Raw genomic sequence first — 22434 nt, 5'->3', positions numbered from 1 at the left:
TTAAGGATGAAATTGGATATTTACCAATAATTCGGCGGTCCTATTAAATAAATATAAAAGTTTAGTGATGAATAATATTAAATAAATTAAAAGTCCAAAAACGGTATCATTACGCTGGACCAACGTTTTCAGGGCCATTTACGTCATTTTGCCCGGTGTATTACAGCACATGGCTTTTCCCCTACCCAAGACGGTTTCACGTTTCGCCCCTTCTGCCTTCCCGCTCATCCTTCCACGTCGGACGATCCAACGGCGCTCCTCCCTCCTTCCCTCTCCGTCAAAACACCCGAGCCAATCCAAGTCTCCCGAGTCTCCGCCGAACCCCCAGGCCGAACCTCTCGCTCCGGATCCGAGCCTCCGCGTCCGAGCCTCCGGCCCCCTTATAAAAATCGGAAAAAAAAAGGAAAGCCTGGCCTTCTCCTCTTCCCGACGGAAGTGAAGCTCTCTCACTCTTCTCACAAAAATCCTCAGCAGAATTTTCCAGAATCCCGAAGAACGGCGAGCGATAATGCGCCGCTGCTGATCGCGCGATTACGCGCTGGAAATCGTCTCCGAATTCGGATCGATCGCCGAGGTTTCTGCCGGTCTTGTTGTCGAGCGGTGGGGGGGATCGGGATCGGCGACCGCCGCGGGGTTCTTTAGGTCTCGGTACGGGGCCGGAGGGGAGCTCGGATTCGGGGCGCGGCGCTGGCGGGATGGGGAATTCGCGATGGTGAATCGCAATTCCGGTTCGGGCCGTGGCCGATCGCCGCATTGCATGCGCTGAGACTGCTCTGCTCCTCGCCCCTCGCCCCGCGCGCGCTGAGACTGTTCGGTCGGCCGGTTTTTTTGGAGGTTGAGCTGGTTCTTCGGCCGTCCGGGGAGGTGCAATGGCGCAGAATCAGAGCAACTGGGAGGCGGATAAGATGTGCGTTTGCTGCATTCGCCTTGGGATTTTCCTGGTTTTGTTTTGGCTGAGAATTGTGTGGCTTAAGGAGTTTCCGTTTTTCTTTTTTTGTTGTTGTTGTTCTCGGGCTGTGTGGTTTGTGCAGGCTCGACGTTTACATCTATGACTACTTGATGAAGAAGAAGCTGCACAACACGGCGAAGTCATTCATGACTGAAGGGAAGGTGTCGCCGGATCCCGTTGGTAAGACAGAATTTATGATGCCAAAGTTTGGTTTTTTTTTTTTTTTTTTTTTAATTTTATTTTTAATTTAGCAATGCTGAACCCTGTTCTGCTTTTAGATAGTCATAATCTGAGCCTAAATGAAGTAGGACTTGAGCCTGAGGCCGTGCTTAGGTGCACGGTTGGGTAACTCGAAAGGGAACTCAAATGTCGTCGGATTGCAAGTTATTCTCAGGACTTCATGATGGTTTCCACGTTTGGTGTGGTCCAGAATCGCTCACTGTTATTTAAACATGTTTGATTTTTCCAATGAGTAAACTGAATGCAGTCTCGCTTAAGCAAATCCTTCATTTAAGCTAAATGTTTACTTGAGTGTTTAGTCAGCAGAAATTTATCGGTCAATATTCGTCACTACAAAAAGGATAACGGTAACCCCCATTAACTACTGAATTTCATAGTAATAGGAATAAGTTGTCGTGGGATGAAGTTGGATGGGGGATTTACTTCACGGGCGTACAAAAAGAATTCCAATCCTGATGCAGAGTTTCACTCCATGATTTAAAGGATCAGATATTTTCAAATTAAATTTTTTCCTCATAATGCATAGACAAACATTGGAACTAGAACAGTTGAGTCGCAGTCCATTCACCTGAATTTAATGCGACCAACTCAATGAACCTCACCTTTTATCTTTTCTGATAGATGGCTAAGAGCCCATTCTGTCAAAGTTGCACTTTTTTTCTCCCAAGGACTGTATTTTGAGCTTGTGAAAAGAATTATGACCTGTGAATTATGCTGGCTAATTCACAATCCTCATGTTTAGTCTTGGTGAATCAGTTGATAGAATTTGTATCTATTAGTTGAATTGGTGTCGTTACTGTTCATTCGAGTTGAGCATCCTGGTCAATTCTCCATTCGAGCAATTTTGGAATAATTTGTTTTCTGTACATGCAGCGATTGATGCTCCTGGGGGATTTCTTTTTGAGTGGTGGTCAGTCTTTTGGGATATATTTATTGCAAGGACTAATGAGAAACATTCTGAAGCTGCTGCAGCATATATTGAGGTGGCTTCATATTTGTTGGGACTTCATCTAATGTTACCTGGAAGGCTATTTTCCTTTATTGTATGATCTGTGTGATTTTATAGGCACAACAAGGTAAAGCAAGAGAGCAGAGCAGCAGCAGCAGCAGCAGCAACAGCAACTGCAGATGCAACAATTGCATCTTATGCGTCAAGCTCAGCTGCAAAGAAGAGACTCTGCTCAGACTTCACTTGGTCCTGCAAACGCCGTCAACTCTGAAGGAATGTTAGGGCAACCTACCGCCAGTGCACTAGCAGCAAAAATGTACGAGGAGCGCTTAAAACTGTCTAATCCGATGGATTCCCAGGTTTCCCAACCACTTCTTGATGCTAGGTTGGCCCTCCTAAAGTCAACATCAAGTCATCCTGGGTAAATTTTGCATGTCAATTCCATCTAATGACACACATTTTCTTGATAGTCTTATTCTCTTGTGGACATAGCAACTAATAGCTTGATCTTCCTGTCACAGTCAATTGGTCCAAGGAAATTCTGGGAGCGTAACGGCAGCACTGCAACAAATCCAGGCAAGAGAACAGACAGTTCATAGCTGCATTACCTAATCCTATAACTTTCCAGCCCTTATTTTCTTCATTTAATTTTCATCTGCTCATGGCATGTAGGACATCAAAGGTGAGGTTAACATAACTGGAACTCCGAGGTCGTTGCCTATGAACCCTTCTTCAATGTACAGCCAGGGAGTCATGCAGCCAAGACCTGGAATTGGGAATGCAGGTAAATTAAGTTCTTCATTGATAGAGGTCCACACTTCAATCGAGCTGAATGGATACAAAGCTTTTTCCCTTCTTCAGCCTTCTAATTGTCCCATAAATTGCCCTCAGCTTACCATTTCACATGTCTTTCTCTAAAACCACAATTAAGTTATGAGACACTGGATGGTTATCAAATTTATGGACTTGGTTCATGAGCTAAGAATGTGCAATATATCTGTAAAAAGGAAAAAGAAAAAAAAAAAAACTGCTTCTATTGAGCTCCCCATTGAGGTTAGAAATGCCGAAATAGTTTTCTACTTAGAGAAATAAAGAAGATGGAGTTTTTTATCTTGATCTAGTTGGTCTTATTGCAATGGATTCAATCGACTCCTATTAGATCATTAATAAGTTGCAAGGCTTATGCCATTTGGTGTTCCCTAGTCGAAAGATTCAAACCTCATTTGCCATCTACTTGGAACCAAGGATCAATTTAGCATTTAGCAAGTTAAACATATAAGAACAATAACTTAGTGTGAAACTCGTCCATTTAGTTAGGCTGTTTTCTGCAATAACTAATTGGAGGAACCTAACTTTTAAGCAAAGGTCACTTCTGGATTACATTGTGTGTTCTGTTACTATCTTAAAAAGAAAAAAATCTTTTGTCTTGTTAAGGATTAAACCCTGGAGCAGGCGATTTACCACTGAAAGGATGGCCTTTGACGGTGAGTTGAGTACATTGCTTATCTGGTGAAAGTTCGTGCATTCATATTGTGTTGTCTTAAAATTTTGCCGGCCAATCTCTTTTCAGGGTATTGAGCAGATTCGACCAGGCTTGGGTGCACAGGTCCAAAAACCATTTTTACAGAGTGCAACTCAGTTTCAGCTGTTGCCACATCAACAGCAGCAGCAGCTTTTAGCTCAAGTTCAGTCGCATGGAAACATCAATAACTCACCTATCTTTGGTGACATGGATCCTCGAGTCTTTAGAGGACTACCCAGGGGTACTTTAAATGCAAAAGAAGGCCAGGTGGTTGCAAATGATGGATCTGTCGGCTCTCCAATGCAATCTACTTCATCAAAGGTAATTTCAGTTTTTAATGCATTGGTGAAGATCTACTATAGTTGTACATATACCAGGCACTTTCTAGTTTTGATTTTGTTGCTGAAAGGTTATTGGTTTCTGTGTTGATCTATTTGCCAGAATGACCCTGAAACCTTATCGTATGGTTCTAAGAGATAAATTTTGTGACTAAAAGGAAAAATGGAGAAGTCATCATGCTATCACTATGCTTCAATTGTTGACATTCCTGTGAAATAAGATTTTGTTACCAGAAAAATGGAAAAACCATGATTTTATGAGTATCTATTTTGCTTCCATCAATTACATTGAAAAGAGAAGGGTTAATGTCATCAATGGTCTGTGCATTTTTGCCCGAAATTTAAAATCTTTACTCCACTTTTGTTTTGTTCAAAAGCATGGCTCTACTTTTCAGAAAGTGTCTCGTGTCATCCCTATATCGGTTGAGTGATGGAATTTGTTAAAGTGGAGTTAAATGCCATTAAATATTTGACGTTGTGGATTTTCTTTCTTTTTTCAAACCCAAGGGGAAAATTTTGTCTTAATTTTCCTTTTGTTGTTCAAACCAAAGTTGACATGACTCTCTCTCTCTCTCTCTCTCTCTCTCTCTCTAGTGTAATTTTCCTTTCAGCTTCTTTCCTTATGCTTTGTACTCTTCTATCTCATTTCGACAAAGCCAAGTAAAGCCTCCATAGCCATAAGCCCACTAAAAGTTACCACGAAAATTCATGCCCAATTGCTACTTTATTTTGTGTCCTTGAGTGAGCAAGTAGAGGTGATGTCACGGGGACACCATCACCCAAATCAACAAATTAAGGTCTTTGAACCTAAGCCTCTTGAATGAGAAGCCTGGACATGTTTTTGTGCACTCAAGACACGGCCATGACCAGGAGACTTGAACTGGAGTGGCCATGGCAGCTACAAACCAGAGTTCGAGTTCAAGAGGCCACAATAGTCACAAGCTCAAGATCAGCAGCCATGGTCATGAGTTCAACTTGAGCTCAAATGGCCATGTCCAGGAACTTGAGATATGGCGTTCGAGTGGCCATGGCCATAGCAAGCTTGAAGCTCAAGCATCCATGGCCATGAGCCCCAAATCTCATGTCAATGGTTGGGAACCTTGAGCACGATCACTAGCACGAGCTCGAAGTGCGAGTAGCCATGGCCATTGCAAGTTCAAATCAGCGGCTATTGCCAAGAGGTCGAGATATAGTGGAACAACTCAATCAGATGAAGGGAAGGAGCAGGCTGGGGCCAAACGTCTCATGACAAGAAGCAGCTCCTAGCTAGCTTATAGGATGGCGAAGGGGCAAGAAGGAACTGAATTGCACACCATATGGGGGGAAAACATCCTAGGAATGTGTGTGTGTGAAAAATGGAATTAACTCATGGAGGCTCCTTATGATGTAATGGTAAGCACTACTTTGGAACTCTGAAGTTAAGGTTGCTTAGGCTAGAGCACTATCAAGATAAGTAACCTCTTAACCTCTAGGGAAATTGTTTGCATGTACGCTAAAGGATAAAATGGTGAGGCTTGGTATGGGATGGACCAAAATGGACAATATCTTCATGAGTCAATCCAGAAATGTCACTATATAGTATTGGAGTGGGACTCCTCTCGTAGGGGTGTGATTCAGTGACAAATCATGTGGAAGTTGTTGGGCCTGTAACGACCTAGTCCAAGTCCAACAAGTGTGGGGAGTGGTTGCTGGTAAGAAGCGGTAGGCTTCTAGGATGGCGAAAGGGATAAAGAGTGAACTAAATTGCACACCAAATAAGGGGAGAGCGTGCTTGGAATGTGTATGTGAAAAATGGAATTAACTCAGGGAAGTGCATTTTGATGTAAGAAGCTTTGCTTTAGAACTCCAAAGTTAAACATACTCAGGCTAGAGTACTACCGAGATGGGTAACCTCTAAGTTAATCCAGGGACGTCACATATGGTTAGCTTCAATTTGGCCATGGCAGCCATGAGCTTGAGCTTGAATTGCCATGGCCGCTGTAGCTTAGAACTTGAGGTTGTGGCCATGGCACCCGTGATTGTCTCCCTCCCTCCCTCCCTCTCTCCCTCTCTCACAGTTTTACTTTTTTCTTCTATAAGGTCTTATATTGCTTGATGTGGCGCCTATTTGGCGCTACATAACAATTTTGAGCAAACCATTATACAACAAGTGTAATCCAGGGTCCATGTCAGCAAAATGGACTGGCAAGAGAAAATGTATGACTAGAGAACGATTTGGATCTTCTGGTAAAAGTATAGGGACCATCAGTTACATTAAACCCAAAATAAAAGGTTCCTCTTTTAACTTCCAGCAAGACAGAAGGTGCCTTCCCCTTGTCCAGATTGACCCTTTTGCATGAAGTGTGAGGCATCTACTCAAAAGGGCATTTTCAATTTGTTTCTGCCTGAGGACATTTTCTCAGATCAGAATAATAGAAGTGCTTGTGAGGAGGCCATCAAGATTAGCTAGTTTATGCTGTTTGTTGACTCAGTGGTTTACGTGCATCGCCAGCATTAAGTACTTTACAACATCACTTTGAGCTTTTTGTCCAAGCCAAATTTCAATACTTTGCAGATGAATATGCCGCAGCAGTCTTCGTCTCAGCAACAGCAGGATCCTTTGCAGTCACAGCAAATGCAACAGGTTTGGCTCCTTCTATTATAGAGATGATTTGTGTCTTTTCCTATTGAGAAAACCTTTAGCTATGTTTAGAAAGCGAATTTCAAATTAACTACAGGATGTCTTTTGAGTAATACTCACTGGACCAAAAATCTTTATTCAAAATATTGACAGTACTTTCAGATAGGATCTTTGTTCTGAATGGCAAAGTGATGACTTTTTCTTTTGATGTAACAGAACAACAGGAAGAGGAAGGGGCTTTCATCTTCTGGACCTGCTAACAGTACAGGCACAGGAACTACAGTTGGAGCCCCCAACTCCCAACCATCTACTCCTTCAACTCATACACCTGGCGATGGAGTTTCCATGGCAAGCAATGTGCAACAAGCTGGTAGTATGTCGAAAGGTTTGATGATGTATGGTTCAAATGGATTGGCCGGTCTTACATCTTCTGCAAACCAGCTGGTATTTATCTTAACTCATGTGATCCTTGTGGCCAAGAAATTAGTTGCTTGTCCTTTCTTATCATCACTGGCAATGTCATTATTGTCCTCAATTGCTTGATTTTACATTTAACAAGTCACTGACTGTATAAATATGCACCTTAGTAATCATACTAATTATAGTGTGCCAACCAGTTGTTTAGTTATATAGGTGTTCTCTGCTAGTCTATTTTCTTGGAGTGGTGACGCTGGAATGCTAGCATAAGTGGTCATTTCAGGAATCAAAAATCTGCCTGGATTCCTATTTAAATGTTTGAAATATCCATGCAAGAATGTCACCAGGAGTGCCCGGTCTCATAGAACAATGATCTTTTGCATTTTTTTCTGCCTGCAGCACATGTATCTCTACAAGCCAGTGGTCTGCATTTATTGTTACACCTGCATTTTGTGTGGAAACACCTTTAGATAACTCATAGTTCTTATGAGTCATTGGCACATACCTTGTTTACCATTCCATCTGGATTGCAGGATGACATAGATCATTTTGGGGATGTTGGCTCTTTAGATGATAATGTAGAATCTTTTCTCTCACATGATGCTGGTGATGGAAGAGACATGTTTGGAAAGCTAAAGCAGAACACCGCTGAACATGCTGCAGATTCTTCAAAAGGTAATTGACCGACTTCTTCCTTCTATTTGCAGTCAGAGGTTGATAGCTGACCCTATTTTTCCTTTTCAGAGTTTTCCTTCAGTGAAGTTAGTTCCATACGCAAGAGCAATAGCAAAGTTGTCTGCTGTCATTTTTCTTCGGATGGGAAGTACTTGGCAAGTGCTGGTCATGACAAGAAGGCAAGTACTATCCTGGGAAACAGATTGATACTGAGCATAATTTGCTTCTAGCCGACGAATGTAAATGGATCATAATTGTTATTCAAATGTTTGTACATTGTGCTTCCCTTGAGCTCTTGGTGTTTAAGCTTTGTGCCGCGTGAAAATTTCTGCACTTGAGGTCTGCACTAGTGTTTGAGGGTTGTGCAAAGTACTGAAAATTTGTCTAGTTCATAATGTCAGATGGTTATGTTGATTATAAACAATATGATGATGTTAGATACTTTTCTGTGTGACATCAATAGGTTATCCTCTGGAATGTGGAGACTTTTCAAACTGAGAGCACTCCAGAAGAACATACTTACATAATCACTGATGTGCGTTTCAGACCAAACTCGACACAATTGGCAACATCTTCTTTTGATACAACCATTCGGGTTTGGGATGCGGCGCAAGTATAGTCTCTACCTTATTTCATTTCTTGTCTAACATCTTTCACCCTAAATAGGTCAAAAATGAATTGTGCTTATGATCTTTGGGTGTTGCAGCCAACCTATTGCTTACAGTCATTTACTGGACACACCTCCCAGGTGATGTCCCTCGACTTCCACCCTAAGAAGAATGATCTTTTCTGCTCTTGCGACAGTAACAGTGAGATTCGTTTCTGGAGTATTAATCAATACTCGTGCACCCGTGTCTCCAAGGTTACAAACAAATCTCAGCTGATTTTTTAATTCTCAGACCTTATTGCAGCTGTTCTGAAGTACTTGATTGTTGGATGTGCAGGGAGGTGTTGCACAGGTAAGATTTCAACCCAGGATAGGGCAGTTGCTTGCAGCAGCAGCAAATGATGTGGTGTCTGTCTTCGATTTTGAGACAGACAGGCAGACTCACTTGTTGAAGGTACCAATATATATTTCACTAGAGTGAAAGGGTGCTCTGAATTTGTCTAAAAGGAAGTTGTACATATAAGTTCCAAGAATGGGGCGGACATTTTAACCGGAATTGCTAATTGTAGTGGGATAACTCTTTACATTTCCAGGGGCACCCGTCGGATGTACATTCTCTAAGTTGGGACGCCAATGGAGATTATTTGGCATCTGTCTGCCCGGATTCTGTTCGGGTGTGGCGACTGTCCTCTGGTGAATGTGTTCACGAACTCAATTCCAGTGGAAACAAGTTTCACTCATGCGTGTTCCATCCAACCTATTCCAATCTTTTGGTTATTGGCTGTTATCAGGTGATAATTGGTGCTATTGTTGGTATATGTGCTGCACATGATTGCTTTTATTTCACTATTAGAATGCAATCAGCTTTTATTTCACTGTTCAAATGCAATTCCGCTTGTAGAGCGTTTCAATCACATTTAGGTGCATTTCTTATCCTGTGGAACCAATTCATACTTCAGAAAGAATTGGTTGGATAAATAAATCCCTAGAAGTGTTCTACAAATCTTTTTTCAACAATAATCTATTTAGATTCTTTTTTGGGCCAAATCTTTAAGTAAGAATCTGACTCATATTTGAAGGGCTTTGAAAAGGAATTACAACTTTCTGTCATGGATGTTGCACATCACATGGATTTCTTTAGACCGAATGACTTGTGGGAATTGTAACTGTTATCAATACTTTTTAGTTTTTCAGCCTTAGTTCGGAATTGTTTGATGTATGCTTTATCCCTTGCAGTCATTGGAGTTGTGGAACATGGTAGAGAACAAGTGTCTGACGGTCACAGCTCATGAGTGTGTTATTTCGGCGTTGGCGCAGTCACCGCTGACAGGGATGATTGCCTCGGCTAGTCATGACAAGTCGGTCAAGATTTGGAAGTGAAAGTTCACTCCTGCTTCTTTTCTTGTTTTTTAGAAGCCTTCGATTTGAGCGTGTGTCGAGCTGAGGAGCGTCACAAAGCAGCCAAAAACCACTGGTGGTTGGCACTCATACTTCGCCAACATAATCTATCCATTTAATAAGGTTGAAGCAGGATCTCACTCGGCTTCGTCATAATTGTGAGCCACCCTATTATCTGTAACACTATGATCGTCCCTTGGGAATGTACCAAGATCTTGATTTATCATCGTCGGAATCATAATTTCTTGTCTATCAAGATTGTCGGGTTAAAAGTTGCGTGACTTAGCTAGTTTAGGAGAAATTGTTTTTGTCTCCTTGAAACGTCTCAGAATTGCCTATCTACTTTGTCCTGATGACGTTAATGGAGTTGCTTGTACGCTCTTTTCATTTCTGTTTGTTCTTGGATGGACATATGTGAATCAAAGCATCCTGTGGGCTTTTTCCTTTCCGAGGTCGAGTAAAATGCGTGTCGATGTCTGATCATCGGACTAACTCGTTGGGTTGAGATTACACTGTTGATTGTTTTCTTGGATACAAGGAGTCGTCAAAAACTTGATCGTTTTATCTTTCTGTCTCGAGCACGGAGGTCTTGCAAGGATTTCAAATGTCTTCCCAAATGAGAGAGCAAGAGAGAACGAAACGTTGGCAGTAGCATGAAGGAGGTCGATGGTGGAGATGACAATTGCGGTGACGGAGGTGGTGGCAGAGGAAAGAATTGGAAGGAGGAGGAGAAGAAAAGGAAAAGATCGAGAGCTCTCCTCATATTGCAAGACATTTAATAGGGACAACTGCTACAACTGCTAACTCTTACATGTTTTGACAAAGGCGGGTACTGATATGAAATTTCCACTGCACATTTGAAAATGATGGATGGAAAGGAAAGCAGTGGAAGATGGAATGTCGGGTGACCTCAGGTTGACACTGCCTCTGTTTTTCCTCAGCTTTGCTGTCGTCCTTTACTAAATTAAACAACTAAAGATTCACGATAAATCAAACATTAAACAGTGGTAAAAAAAAAAAAAAAAGAACGTGTATGCAATTGCAAAAAGGAGCACCCACGTACGACTGCCAGCCCCTTCTTTGGAAGGAGGATCTTGGCAAGGGAAAAGTTTTTGAGAAAACGAAAGTTCCAGAAGTAAGGAATATTCAAGAGTATTTTTCTTTTCGTGGGAGAGGCCTTTGATGTTTACAGGACCTTGAGGCTTCTCTCACTGCAAAATTCTCTGACAAAGCTGAAAGCGAATCGAAGTTGCATGGCTCTCTCTCGTGTCTTTGCTTTCCCAGAAAAAAGCTCACATCATTGTCGACATAGAAAGAGGAAAGAAAAGGGTTGTGCTTAAGAAAATCTCAAACGGCCGGCACTTTCAAATCTTCCTCTTATTCCCACTTTTTCGCGTCCAGGTTTGTCGCATTGAACATAAATATTTATTATCAAATTAGGTGTTAATACTATCTTTCTTTGCGCCATAAATTAGGTATCACTATTGTCGTGTCACTTTCTCTTTGAAATTTTGTTCAATGCACAAGATGTGGAGACCAAATTTGCGGATATGCATGGCCTGTGTTATCTTGAACTTGACTTTTTTCTTGATGGCGCATATGATGCATCAAGTGCCCATGTAAATTTATTTATGCAGGCCATGACCCTAGAAAAATCTGTAGATCTCCCCATTCAAATCAATTTTAAACCCGCAAGATTGGTTTAATAATTAAAAACAAATATGTATGCGATTTAGGTGCGCGAGACAAAGTGTATGTTCCTCTGACAACTAGCTGCAAATAATCCCATGTTAATTCATCTGCCTAACCATTCGATTGTGCCTTACATTTTTCATGAGGCAGTTATTGTTTGTTAAATTAAGTTATGCCTAGACGAGTACTCTCCTCAATGTAAAAACTATATAAGCGTTCGAAAATAACGTCAAATTACATCTCCATTAGAATTGTTCGAATGTTCACACTCTTAAGTGTTTCTCGAGTCTAGATATACCCAAAGCAAAAACATTCTGAGATAAGCGAGAGAGAGAGAGAGAGAGAGAGAGAGAGAGAGATATCGGTGATAGGGAGCATCACGGCCCCGCAACCACAGGTAGGGCAGGCTTGGCTCTTGCTGGGGGCGCACTGGTGGTTACAAGAGGCCGTGACGCCTCTCTTTTCTCTCCTCTCTTGGCTTTCTTTGTATAGCGTTAGTTGATGGTGCACTTATTTAGTATCACATGCACATTTTATGTCACCTCAATAATTTGAGTTTGTCTCTAATAGTGATCGATGGAATGAATTGACTGCATAAACTGAAAAATTGAGGGACTTAAAGTGTAGAGAGGATAAAACTTGGAGAACTAAAAATGTGCTTTGCCGCTGTGCCTTGTCACCCCAAAAACACAATCAATTGATTGGCATATACACACAAAAACCCATATTCAGGTACTTAGATACCAATGGCCTAAATATGGTTGCTTTTTAAGTCTTTTTATTTCGCAAATTTGTATAAGTGAGCATTGTATGAAAGTCATGGTATTTGCGGAGTCTCAAAAGTTATACTCTTTCTCGTATATTCATGGTCTGATCTCAAGAAAGTATGTTTGGCTTATCTTGAGTCAAAGGGAGACGGTTATGTTTATCACTTAAACAATTTCATAGGTTAGAACTTAGAAAATTGTCTTCTTTGATCTCGGTGACAAGGGTAGTATGCTTAATTTAGAGCAACTCAACTTTCATAGTCTTAATCACTGAGAAACCTTCCCACATGAGAAGAAAGAGATGAAAGATTTGAATCTCTACATTCTCATGAGAGGTTGTGGTGAGAACGATTTAGTATAGGTGTGTGTTTCGACTCCTACGTTATACAATGAGATGAAACAAAAAATGTAAGAGTGGGTATTAAAATAAGAGTAGGGTAGAATTGACAAGAAAAAAAACTTTCATGAGTGCATAGCACAAGGACAGATAATATATTAAAAGATGCAACATTTGCTTAATAAGTGCATACAGCCACTCACAACAAATGAAATACCACTAAATGCACTGACCAAATTAATGCGGCAACCGTCTCGATAATGGTAGAGGGAGGCCAAAGGGTCAATCAAATTGAGTAAAGGGGCTGTGCAGAAGTATGAATCTTGAGTAATGATGGGCTAGAAGTCCGTTCCTGAGCAACAAAAGTCAAACCATCATTGCTTTCGAGCTGAACCAGTGGCTTTGAGACTTGAGAGCAGATTCCAGACGAGGGAAGATACATGGGAAAAGCCAAAAGATTTACATCATTTATGTCCTAGAAATTCATGTACATTTAGTGGCATTAACAGTACTCAGAGAGCAAGAAAAAGATGCTGCTTGAGTGCTGAGGGTCCGCTAGGTGAAAGGCCCCAATGATGATGGTAAGGAAAGAAATCTGATGAATTGATAATAAAAGAGCCACCAAGCTTGAGCACTATTTAGTATATTCTCTGAATTTCCAACAGTTAGATGACATTATGAACCGTGGGCATTGGAATGAAAACATACAGTTTTGTACCTAGAAATTGACTCTATTATATTGAATGATCAGACAAGTTGGAGCTTGTCAAATCATTATATCTTTTTGCATTTATCTATTATTCTATTGTTATACCCCGGCATTGTATATCTGCACATATAGTCCAAGAGAAGGGGAAAAAAATTGATTTAGCCAGTGGGTATGGTCAGAAACAAGCTGACATTGCTGTGACAATTATTCCAACTTCCCAAGCCATAATCAGATGGAATTTAGCTCCGTTCAAGATGTCAATGAGCTTTGCTAGTTTCAAACCAAAAACTATCATTCTTTAAGGCACTAGAGTGTATCCCCATTAAAAATGAACATTAATTAAAATTTCTCTAGATTGCCCACAGCCTCCTTAGCAACTTTATATCACCATAATGTCATAAGCTTGGCCCCATCGAGTGAGATATACATTGCAAACTAATTGAATGCTATCAGTATCATTTTATGAATTTTTCAGAAAATATCCTTTCGAGGGACACTCCTTGTCGAGCAATCAAATAATGAAATCTAACCATTTTTTAATGCATAGTGGATGTTTTAAAAATCGAACATTTTCCCATTGAATGCTCTCATAAGGATGCCCAAAACTTATCAGCTAAAGAAATCCAAAGCGACCATCGCTTATTCTATTTGGTCCGTCACACATCGCTTAGCGTCCGCTGCAGAAAAATCAATCACAGTTCAATATATTCCAGATTGAAGGTGATTAAGATAATTAATCAAATCAGCATTCACTAATTTAAAAAAAAATGATATTTTTTAAAAGGTGGGGTACACAGCCTAAATGGTAGACAAAAGGCCCTTTTGGCATTGGCCACACGCTCTCTCATGCATCAGTTTCCTTCTTTTTCCCTTTTTCTTTTCGGCAGTAACGCAGAAGAAAAATTCACATCAGATTATCCAATTAATTTAATTATAAAGAATATTAACAATAAAGAAAAAAAAATTCATAGTGGGGAATCTCTCGGCCAATGGGATAATTTCTCTATTTCTTATTTTTCTCCTTTTTCTCTTTTTCTCGTTGCATGTATCCGACAATTGGCATAAGATGCTCGTCTACATCACGGGAGCGCGTGGGCCGCAACCCCACACGGAGCGCGCGTGGGGGTCGCTACAAATCTTATCTGTAGAGAGAGAAAAGAAATGAAAATTCAAAAATGTATTTTTAATTTAGAAAAAAATTCTGGAAAAAAAGAAGAGCACTTTCCACCTGGCCACTAGAAAAGGAATCCAATGTCCTCAAGCCGTCGCAGTTCGCTCGATTTTCTCGCCGTCGTCGTCGCTTTTCTTCTTCTTTCTTCTTCTTCGTCTTATCGTATCGCGAGAAATTGGAAAAAGCGTGAAATAGACATGGCGTCAGCAATCTCGGGAGGGAGGGAAGGACCGGAGCATTGGGCGCGGACAAATATTAAGAAATCTTATTTTGAAATATTACTTTGATTTCTTTTTTTCCAAGATGTTACCCTGAGGTTTTCATTTTCACGTGATGTTTTTTTTTTTTTTTATATATAAAGGTAAGAATACATAAACGTGACGTTTTTTTCATTTGTTCAAAGATGAAATTGTCCCAAACCTTGGTAATGGGTGACCATGCCACAAAATAAAGTCAGCACCGCTTGGTGAAAAATAATTTTATTTCGGTGACCCTTTTTCTTACAATTTAAAAAAAAAATAAAATAAAATAAAAAATAAAATCCAGTAAATTTGATTGGAAAGTCTCGAGGAGAGGCGGGATTAAGGAAACATTGTTTGAGTTTGCATCTTATATAGATTGATAAGGTTTACCGAATATTTTATAGTCTTGCATATCTTTCATTTTTGTTAATAAAATGGAAAATAATTTCGAAAGGAAACATCCTTTAAAAACATAGGTTTAATATCCTAAAAATCTCTCAACTTAAATTCAATCCCAATCTATCATAATTTTTTTTTTGCATCTCCCATTTTTGACTAACTTTTAATTTAGTCTCAATTTTACACTAAACCTTTTTTTTTATCTTAAAAAAACGACCAACTTTTAGTTTAGTTCAAATTCTATCGTAAACTTTTCTTATCTTATAAAAAACCACCAACTTGTACTTAAGTCCTTTATTTGTCTCTATTAACACTCCTTTATTGCTCTAGATTTTCCTCAAATTTTAGATCAAATAAGGCATGCTTTGGAGATAAACGTCAACATCGGCTCAAACCACATCTTCTTCGCTCTTAAATTTTGGTAGAAAGTAGAGTACTTGGGGTCAGCATTTTTCAATGGCTCTTACTCTTATGAAAGTTTTCCTTCTATCTTGCCATGGGAATGTTCAATTTTGTATTTGGTTTTCAACATCTTGTGATTAAGAGTCTTACTTCTCTCAAGGTCAAGAGCCTTCACTCAGGGTGCTCGACCACCTCACACTTGGGAGCTTTTTCATCTCTAAGTTGATTAGAGAAATTTTAGACAAGGTTTGAATTGTCTTCATTTTCTAAAATTAAAGTCAAAAGTGGACTTTTTTTTCATATAAGTGTATGAAGTGGCCAAATCGTTTTAAATAAAGGTTTGAAGTGACCAAATAATTTCAAATAAGGGCATTTGGCTTGGCCCGTGACTATTCTAGTCATCGAAGAAGGGCATTTTCATCAAAAAATTGTTATCATATAAAATTTTTATTTTTTTCCTTTTTTTTTTTTTTTCCTCTTCCCTCCCCTAGCCATTGTTGTTGATGGTCGACAAAGGTTACTTGCATCAGGCAAGGCGACCCTTGCCAAATTAGGCAAAAAGCACCCTCGCTTGACATTGGTAGGGGCTACCCGTGAAGGCAAGGGTTGCCTTCGCCGAATCTAGCGACGAGCGCCCTTGCCAACACCAACGAGGGTGACTCTCACCTAAGTCTAACGACCTCCGCCATGACCACGGAGGAAAAAGGGGAAAAAGAAAAAAGAAATAAATGAATAAATAAATGAATTAAAAGACAAAAATGTCCTTCAATTTGAAATGTTAGGCCATTTATTGAAATTAATATGACCATTGTAGATCCTTATTTAAAACAAGTTCCATTCCATGCTCTTATTTGATATTATTTAACCACTTTAGGTTTTATTTGAAACAATATCCATTTCAAACCCTTATTTGAGAAAAGACCCTTAATTGGAATTTTCACGGTTTTTATGAGAGAAAAAGTTTAAGGTAGATTGAGATTGGATTTAAAGTTGAGGGTTTTTTTATTTTATTTTATTTATAAAGGATGGCTTCATCAAAGTACGATAGTAAGTTAAAGTTTCATTCGTATAAGATATTCGACATGGCTCTTGAGAGGAAAATTTTCTAAATGATTTGGGTTCATTTGAGTTTAATATATTTGAAATTTTCATATTATTGGTTCCCATATGAGACCCTCGGGATCTAAGAGCTAGAATCCACTAGGATCACATGAATTTGATGCACTTAGGAGTGCCTCATTCGAAAGTCATAGTCTGCGTTGGCAAAAGAACGCTTCAAGTGCTATAACTTTGGCCAAAAAAGACACTTATGCCAGCTAAACTTAAATTCATAGTCCTGCAAAGTGGCATTTTTCCAATGGCGAAGCGCCCAAAACGTTTTGCACGACGTGGTAATTTTAAAAAAAAATTAATTAAATTAAATTTAGTCAAAATATTTTTAAAAAAGGAAAATTGTCCAAACATTCTCATACTTGTATGGTAAAGGCCCGGCGACTCTCCCCAACTTAATTAATTTTTTTAAAATTTTTTTAAAATTTTTAATTATTTTTTAATATTTTGACTAGATTTAATTTTAAAATTATTATTTTTTAATATTTTAACTAAATTTAATTAAAAATTTTTTTTTCCATTTTGAAAACGATTTTTCAAAAAATTATTTTTGTTCATTCATTTTCATAAGCCAAACATTCTCATACTTGTATTTTTCATAATTTAGTTATAAATATTTTGACAATTTTTCAATTATTTTTTGTTCATTCATTTTCATAAGCGTTATAAGCAATTGATTTTAGAAAAATATTTTTCAAATCATTCATTTTCATGAAATAACTAGTAACCACACCCTCAGTTATAAACAAATCTTGTGCCTTTTAAATGTTGACCATTGGTCTTCGTTTTTCCTTGCCAAGTTGCTTTGAAGGAATTGTAAATTGGACATTGAAATGCTTATTTAAACAAATTATACATACTTGTCACTAGGTGATATGCTCAATTCCGGGCCGTCAATATTAGGAATTACATGCCTCTGATAAATTAAAATCCTAAATATTTTCTCTCAACAGTAAGAAGAATCATTTGGAACTTTGAGGTTCAAAATGTTCCATTTCAAATAAATCTTTCTTTTAAAGATCAACTCCCGTTTCCTTTAAGGAAGATATAATGAAATCTCGTTAGGCTTTGTGTCGCTATTATCAACGGTCACACCCTTTCATGGTTACATAACACATTTATGCTCCAGCCCACATGACTTTGTTGGCTAGAATGAAAATGTTATGTACATGGAGGATTAATCGTTACCATTTCGATTACCAACCCTATTTGGAACAGTGACCCTCTTTCCTCTCATGATCTCTAGATGTTCGAGACCAAATGCCCTTTTTATAAATACTTGTTGGACAAGCGTCACAAGATTTGTCACATCTCGCATTCATTAACCGACGACTCGAGCCCCGAAAAGATGGATATATAACCACCAAAATGTTCGAATACATTCTATTACTAGTGTGAAACCGAGTCATTTCTTTTAGTAATTGCGTGACGTAAACTCGACCTGATATTCGTATCGAATCAATTCACTTGATTCAAAAAATGGGATCCTCGTCAGTTGTCATGTTCAAGCTTGATTAGCAAAGGGAAAAAGAATCCGGCTAGTTAGAAATAAAAATCGATTAGGAAGAAATCCAAAATATATATATATATATATATATATAATAAAAATAAGTTACAATAGTACCCAAATGACTGTAAATTTTAATTATAGAAGGTAAGTTTATAAAGAATAATATGGGAGAGGACACGGAATATTCGGGGGGCAAAATATCGCGAGAAAATCGAAGTACAGCGCTCCCCCAGCCCCAACCCAACCCTACTTTTTAACACTCCTCTCTCCTCCATTTCACCCTTCTCTCTCTCTCTCTCTCTAAAAACCTTCAACTGCAAATCAAACCAACTCCTCCATCTCCATCTCCATCTCCCTCCTCTTTCTCTCTCCTCCCTCCCTCCCTCACATGAGCGATTCGTGCTAGCTGCTGTTGCAGGCGGATATAGAGATAGAGAGATAGAGAGAGAGAGAGGGGCAGAGGGCATGGGGAAGTACATCCGCAAGGCCAAGGCGGCCGGCGAGCTCGCCGTCATGGAGGCCACCCAGTCCTCCCTCGGCGTCCGCACCCGCGCCAAAACCCTCGCCTCCCAGCGCCTCCAGAAATCTCCCCCCGCCACCGCCACCGCCACCGCGACCGCCCAGCCTCCTCCGCCCCCGCCGCCGCCGCCGCCGCCGCCCGCCGCGGCGGCCAGCTGCTCCGGCTCCTACCTCCAGCTCCGCAGCCGGCGGCTCCCGAAGCCGCCGATCCTCGTGCGACCGAGCCACTACTCGAAGCGGCAGAGGAAGGTCGTCGGTCCCTCGGCCAAGAGCCCCAGCCGGGCGTCGAGCCCTAACCCTAGGGCGCGCTCGCGGTTGAGAGTCGGGTCGATGGAGTCGGTCGGGTCGTTCTTGAGCAACAGCGAGGGCGGCGGCGGCGACAAGAGCAAGGGCGGCGGCGAGGAGGCCAAGGATGAGGGGAATGCGGCGGAGAACGATAACGAGTGCAGCAGTAATGCCGATTTGGGGGTTGGAGAGGCTTCTTTCGGCGATAACGTTTTGGAATTTGAAGGCAGAGAAAGGCGAGAGTCTCTCTCTCTCTCTCTCTCTCTCTCTCAATTTTGGTCCTGCAAATTTGTCTTCTTTCATTTTTTTTTCCCGCATCACAATTTTTTTTTTTTGTTTTGGTCTGGATTATGATTCTCTGTTTGGTAGATGGGGAAAAGGGATTGGTAGGGCGGTTTGATTGATGAAAAAGAAGATTTTTTAGTTACTGACAAAGTTTAGGGCAAAGGGTAGTACACAACTTTTTTGCACAATTCATATGATTGATAATTAATTTTGATGCAGGGAAAGACCTGTAACTTCTAAAGGCCTTCTTTTGGTGCTTTCTTCAACTTCCAGTTTTTATTTTATTTTTTCAATTCTTTCTCTTTTGTTCTGCCTCTCTTTTTTTCCGTGGAATTTTTGGAGTCACCTTGTTGGGGGATCTTAAATTCTAACAATTTGATTAAATCCTTAGATATATGTGTTTGTTAAGTAGTTTAGAATTATAAAATTCTAGGTGAGATGAAGTCATGTTTGCTCTTGAGGATCAGTATCTGGATACCATCCTCCTCTCTTTGCTAAGCTGAAAAAAAGAAAAGAAAAAGAAAGCACAGAATAAACGGGAAGTTCTAAGTTTTCAGACCTTATGATAGGGCATAGGAATTTTTGCTGTGAAGACGGGGTTGATGCCCAGAGGGTAGATCATCAATTAATTTGTGAAATACAAGACCCACAAACAGACGAGGATGGTGTTGAGTCAGAGTACTATTTTTTCCTTGCACCAAACAAGTCTTATGTGTTTTATTTTGCCATCCGTTCTGATAGAATGAAGGAAATGAACTTAAGGTTATTGGCGAAGGTTCTTCCTAGTGGTCTCCTCAGTATGCTTAGGGAAGGATAGAGAAGGATTTAAAGATTGGGGAACTTTCTTTTCCAATTTCACATACCCTGAGTATATATTCATCGTAGGTAGTCTTCTCTTTTTGGAAGTTTTAACTAAGTGAAAAACTTATATTTCGAAATGGCGCTGCTGTCACAAATAACAATTGGAAAGAAGATTGATAGGGATAATGAGAAGATATGCAGTTGTTGATTGTCAGGTTTTTGAATGTGTTAGTGTGTTGTAATTGTGGAGGAAAAAGGAAAGAGAAGTATAGATTGTTTTAAGTGGAATCCTTTTATGTTCTTTTGGAAATTATACTTTAGGTGTAAAGTTTTTTCCTGGTTTGTAGTTTGTAACTTTTCTGAAAAAGTTTTACAGGGGCATCACTGATATAGTCTTTATCTGTGCGCTTTTTGTCGTACTGACCTTTACGTGATATATGGACAAAGCCTTTGTATCACCATGAGTGTTCTTGTGCCATTGTTCATGAGTCCTTTAGTTGATGTCAGACTTCTTTAACACGGGATATCATGTTTATTAGTTAATGCTGATTATCACAATATATATCATTTGTTAAAGAAATTTGGGTCAGAGCTTAATTCTTATGTTATGGAGTTAGTAATTGCATAGCCCTGTTTGTGAATTAATGCATTTGTTTCTACTAGAAGCACTCTGATTGAGTAAACTGACTTCGTACCTCCTTCATGGACGGTGAAGTTGATATAGAAACACATTTTATACCTGGTTAGGCCTACAATGGTGCAGGAGAACCTTTTTAATGACTGTGCATTGGCTTTTTTGGAATAAGTGAATGGCTGTCTATCACTAAAATGAAATTATTTTGTTGAACTTGAATCAGCTCCAGTCTTCAAGCTGAGAGACTGTTAAGTTGGATATTGATATAACTCTTTTGCCCATTTGTTCGTTGTACTGGCAACAAATAATTGGGGGTTCGCCTCTTGCTTCTTTAACTGCTTGACCTTTCCTGTTTTCATATCCGGATTAGTTTGGTGAAAGTGGTTCTGTCTTGTGGAATGGAATGTATTGAAAATACATCCCCCCTCTGTGTTGTGGTTATTATTGGATGCATGATTGGTAGGGTCCGACAATATTCATATATGTCCCTGCCGGCTGTCCTCTGCATGATTGAGGCATCAGAGAAGGGTGTTGGAATGGTACATTATTTACTTTTTTGCCATAGGTGCTTGAAATTTATTTAAGTAAAGGAAATTGTGCTTAGAAAAAGCAGAGAAGGAAGATGACAGCAAGTAAGAACAATTCTGAATAGTGCTTGTAATGGGTCATTTTTACCATGTGCTGATCTCTGTAAACATTTTATTACTGTCGAATTCTGTTTTAAGGTATCAGCAAGTCGGATATGTGATCTGATGTTATTTCACATTAGATTTTAACTCAGTGATCTTTCTTGCAGGAGTACTAGGGAATCGACACCCTGTAGTTTGATTAGAGACCCCGAAGCTGTGAGAACGCCTAGTTCTACTACCAGGCCCACCACCTTAACTGAGACTAACCGAAGAATACATAACGTTGACGGCAGACATATCCCGACGACACATGAAATGGACGAGTTCTTTGCTGGTGCAGAAGAAGAGCAGCAGAAAATTTTTATTGAGAAGTATAAATAACATTTACCCTTTCAGTTGCTTATTTGGTATTTCTGATTTAACCGTTACTCTCTGAGGTTTAGTTGCATTTTTAAGCTGCTTTCATTGCGTGTTCCGCAGATACAACTTTGACCCAGTGAACGACAAACCGCTGCCAGGACGCTTTGAGTGGCGGAAGTTGGATCCGTAGGAGATGCTGCAACTCTTCAGTAGTAATCATCCTGTGAATTCTAGGCCATTGTTTAGCTCTAGGGCTTGAAAGGTAGCGGGAAGTAAGTTTAATCGGTGAATGCGGTGGCGTTATTTCCATTTTCCATCGCCCCCTTCTTTATTACTTTGTAAAGAAAAGAAGTAGGACGCGAAAATTTGTGTAGACTAATGATCTGTAACATAACAGAGGGTTATGAGTGAGCGTGACTCATGACAAAAGAAAAAACAAATCCAAAGTCCTTTGGCTAACAGATCATCCATGTGACAGGGGAAGGGGATGTGGGAAGCTTGTTAGGTGTCAGCTTCAGGGTAAAACCTTTTTAGTCAACTAGGTCTAGTTTCTCTCTCTTATGGTACAGATGTCTCCAAAATTTGCTCTTCCTTGTTTTCTCTTTTCTTCTTCTCTCTTGTAATGTATCTCTGTCTTCCCCCCTTTTTTTTTCTCTTTGTTTGTCCATACTTGTACTGATGGAACCCTAAAAGAAGCTCCTTTGGAATAAACATGACCCATATTTCCCCATCTCCCTTCTTTCCTGTTCTCTTGTCTTTAGTTCCATCATCTTCTGCTCTTCAACAGTTAGGAGTTTTGGCCTCTTCATGTATTCCTTTGAGATAAGTGCATGACCTACATTATAACATGATTCCCGCTGTTCTTGA

General features: G+C 39.8%; 2 protein-coding genes across 3 annotated transcripts; both read left to right on the top strand.

Annotated features, from left to right (window-relative positions):
• Positions 1-404: 404 nt before the first annotated feature.
• LOC104456036 (transcriptional corepressor LEUNIG_HOMOLOG) lies at positions 405-10157 on the top strand. 2 transcript variants are annotated; one of them, XM_010070746.3, is made up of 17 exons: positions 405-907; positions 1032-1129; positions 2063-2172; positions 2256-2559; positions 2660-2714; positions 2811-2922; positions 3573-3622; positions 3709-3981; positions 6553-6621; positions 6835-7062; positions 7569-7710; positions 7780-7889; positions 8174-8323; positions 8417-8572; positions 8655-8771; positions 8911-9108; positions 9554-10157. In XM_010070746.3, exons 4-17 carry the CDS (start codon positions 2318-2320, stop codon positions 9695-9697), a joined length of 2046 nt encoding a protein of 681 aa, XP_010069048.2. In that variant the 5' UTR covers positions 405-907; positions 1032-1129; positions 2063-2172; positions 2256-2317; the 3' UTR covers positions 9698-10157. The 2 variants fall into 2 exon arrangements, with proteins under 2 accessions (XP_010069048.2, XP_039156353.1); XM_039300419.1 differs by having other exon boundaries at positions 2063-2175; positions 2285-2559.
• An 8171-nt stretch (positions 10158-18328) lies between these two features.
• LOC104456034 (cyclin-dependent kinase inhibitor 5) lies at positions 18329-22434 on the top strand. Its single transcript, XM_010070745.3, has 3 exons — positions 18329-19094; positions 21375-21578; positions 21688-22434. Exons 1-3 carry the CDS (start codon positions 18520-18522, stop codon positions 21755-21757), a joined length of 849 nt encoding a protein of 282 aa, XP_010069047.2. The 5' UTR covers positions 18329-18519; the 3' UTR covers positions 21758-22434.

The sequence above is a fragment of the Eucalyptus grandis genome, chromosome 8, assembly GCF_016545825.1.
Source record: "Eucalyptus grandis isolate ANBG69807.140 chromosome 8, ASM1654582v1, whole genome shotgun sequence".
Lineage (NCBI taxonomy): Eukaryota > Viridiplantae > Streptophyta > Magnoliopsida > Myrtales > Myrtaceae > Eucalyptus > Eucalyptus grandis.
This window is presented reverse-complemented; position numbering and strand designations above follow the sequence as displayed.

Excerpts from the sequence above, each read along its gene's own strand:
- LOC104456036 (XM_039300419.1), top strand. The coding sequence starts at position 870 with ATGGCGCAGAATCAGAGCAACTGGGAGGCGGATAAGAT. Across the intron at positions 7,890-8,173 it reads GTGCTGGTCATGACAAGAAG|GTTATCCTCTGGAATGTGGA; the intron begins GCAAGTACTATC and ends TGACATCAATAG. Across the intron at positions 8,573-8,654 it reads CGTGCACCCGTGTCTCCAAG|GGAGGTGTTGCACAGGTAAG; the intron begins GTTACAAACAAA and ends TTGGATGTGCAG.
- LOC104456034 (XM_010070745.3), top strand. The coding sequence starts at position 18,520 with ATGGGGAAGTACATCCGCAAGGCCAAGGCGGCCGGCGAGCTCGCCGTC. Across the intron at positions 19,095-21,374 it reads GAATTTGAAGGCAGAGAAAG|GAGTACTAGGGAATCGACAC; the intron begins GCGAGAGTCTCT and ends TCTTTCTTGCAG. Across the intron at positions 21,579-21,687 it reads CAGAAAATTTTTATTGAGAA|ATACAACTTTGACCCAGTGA; the intron begins GTATAAATAACA and ends CGTGTTCCGCAG.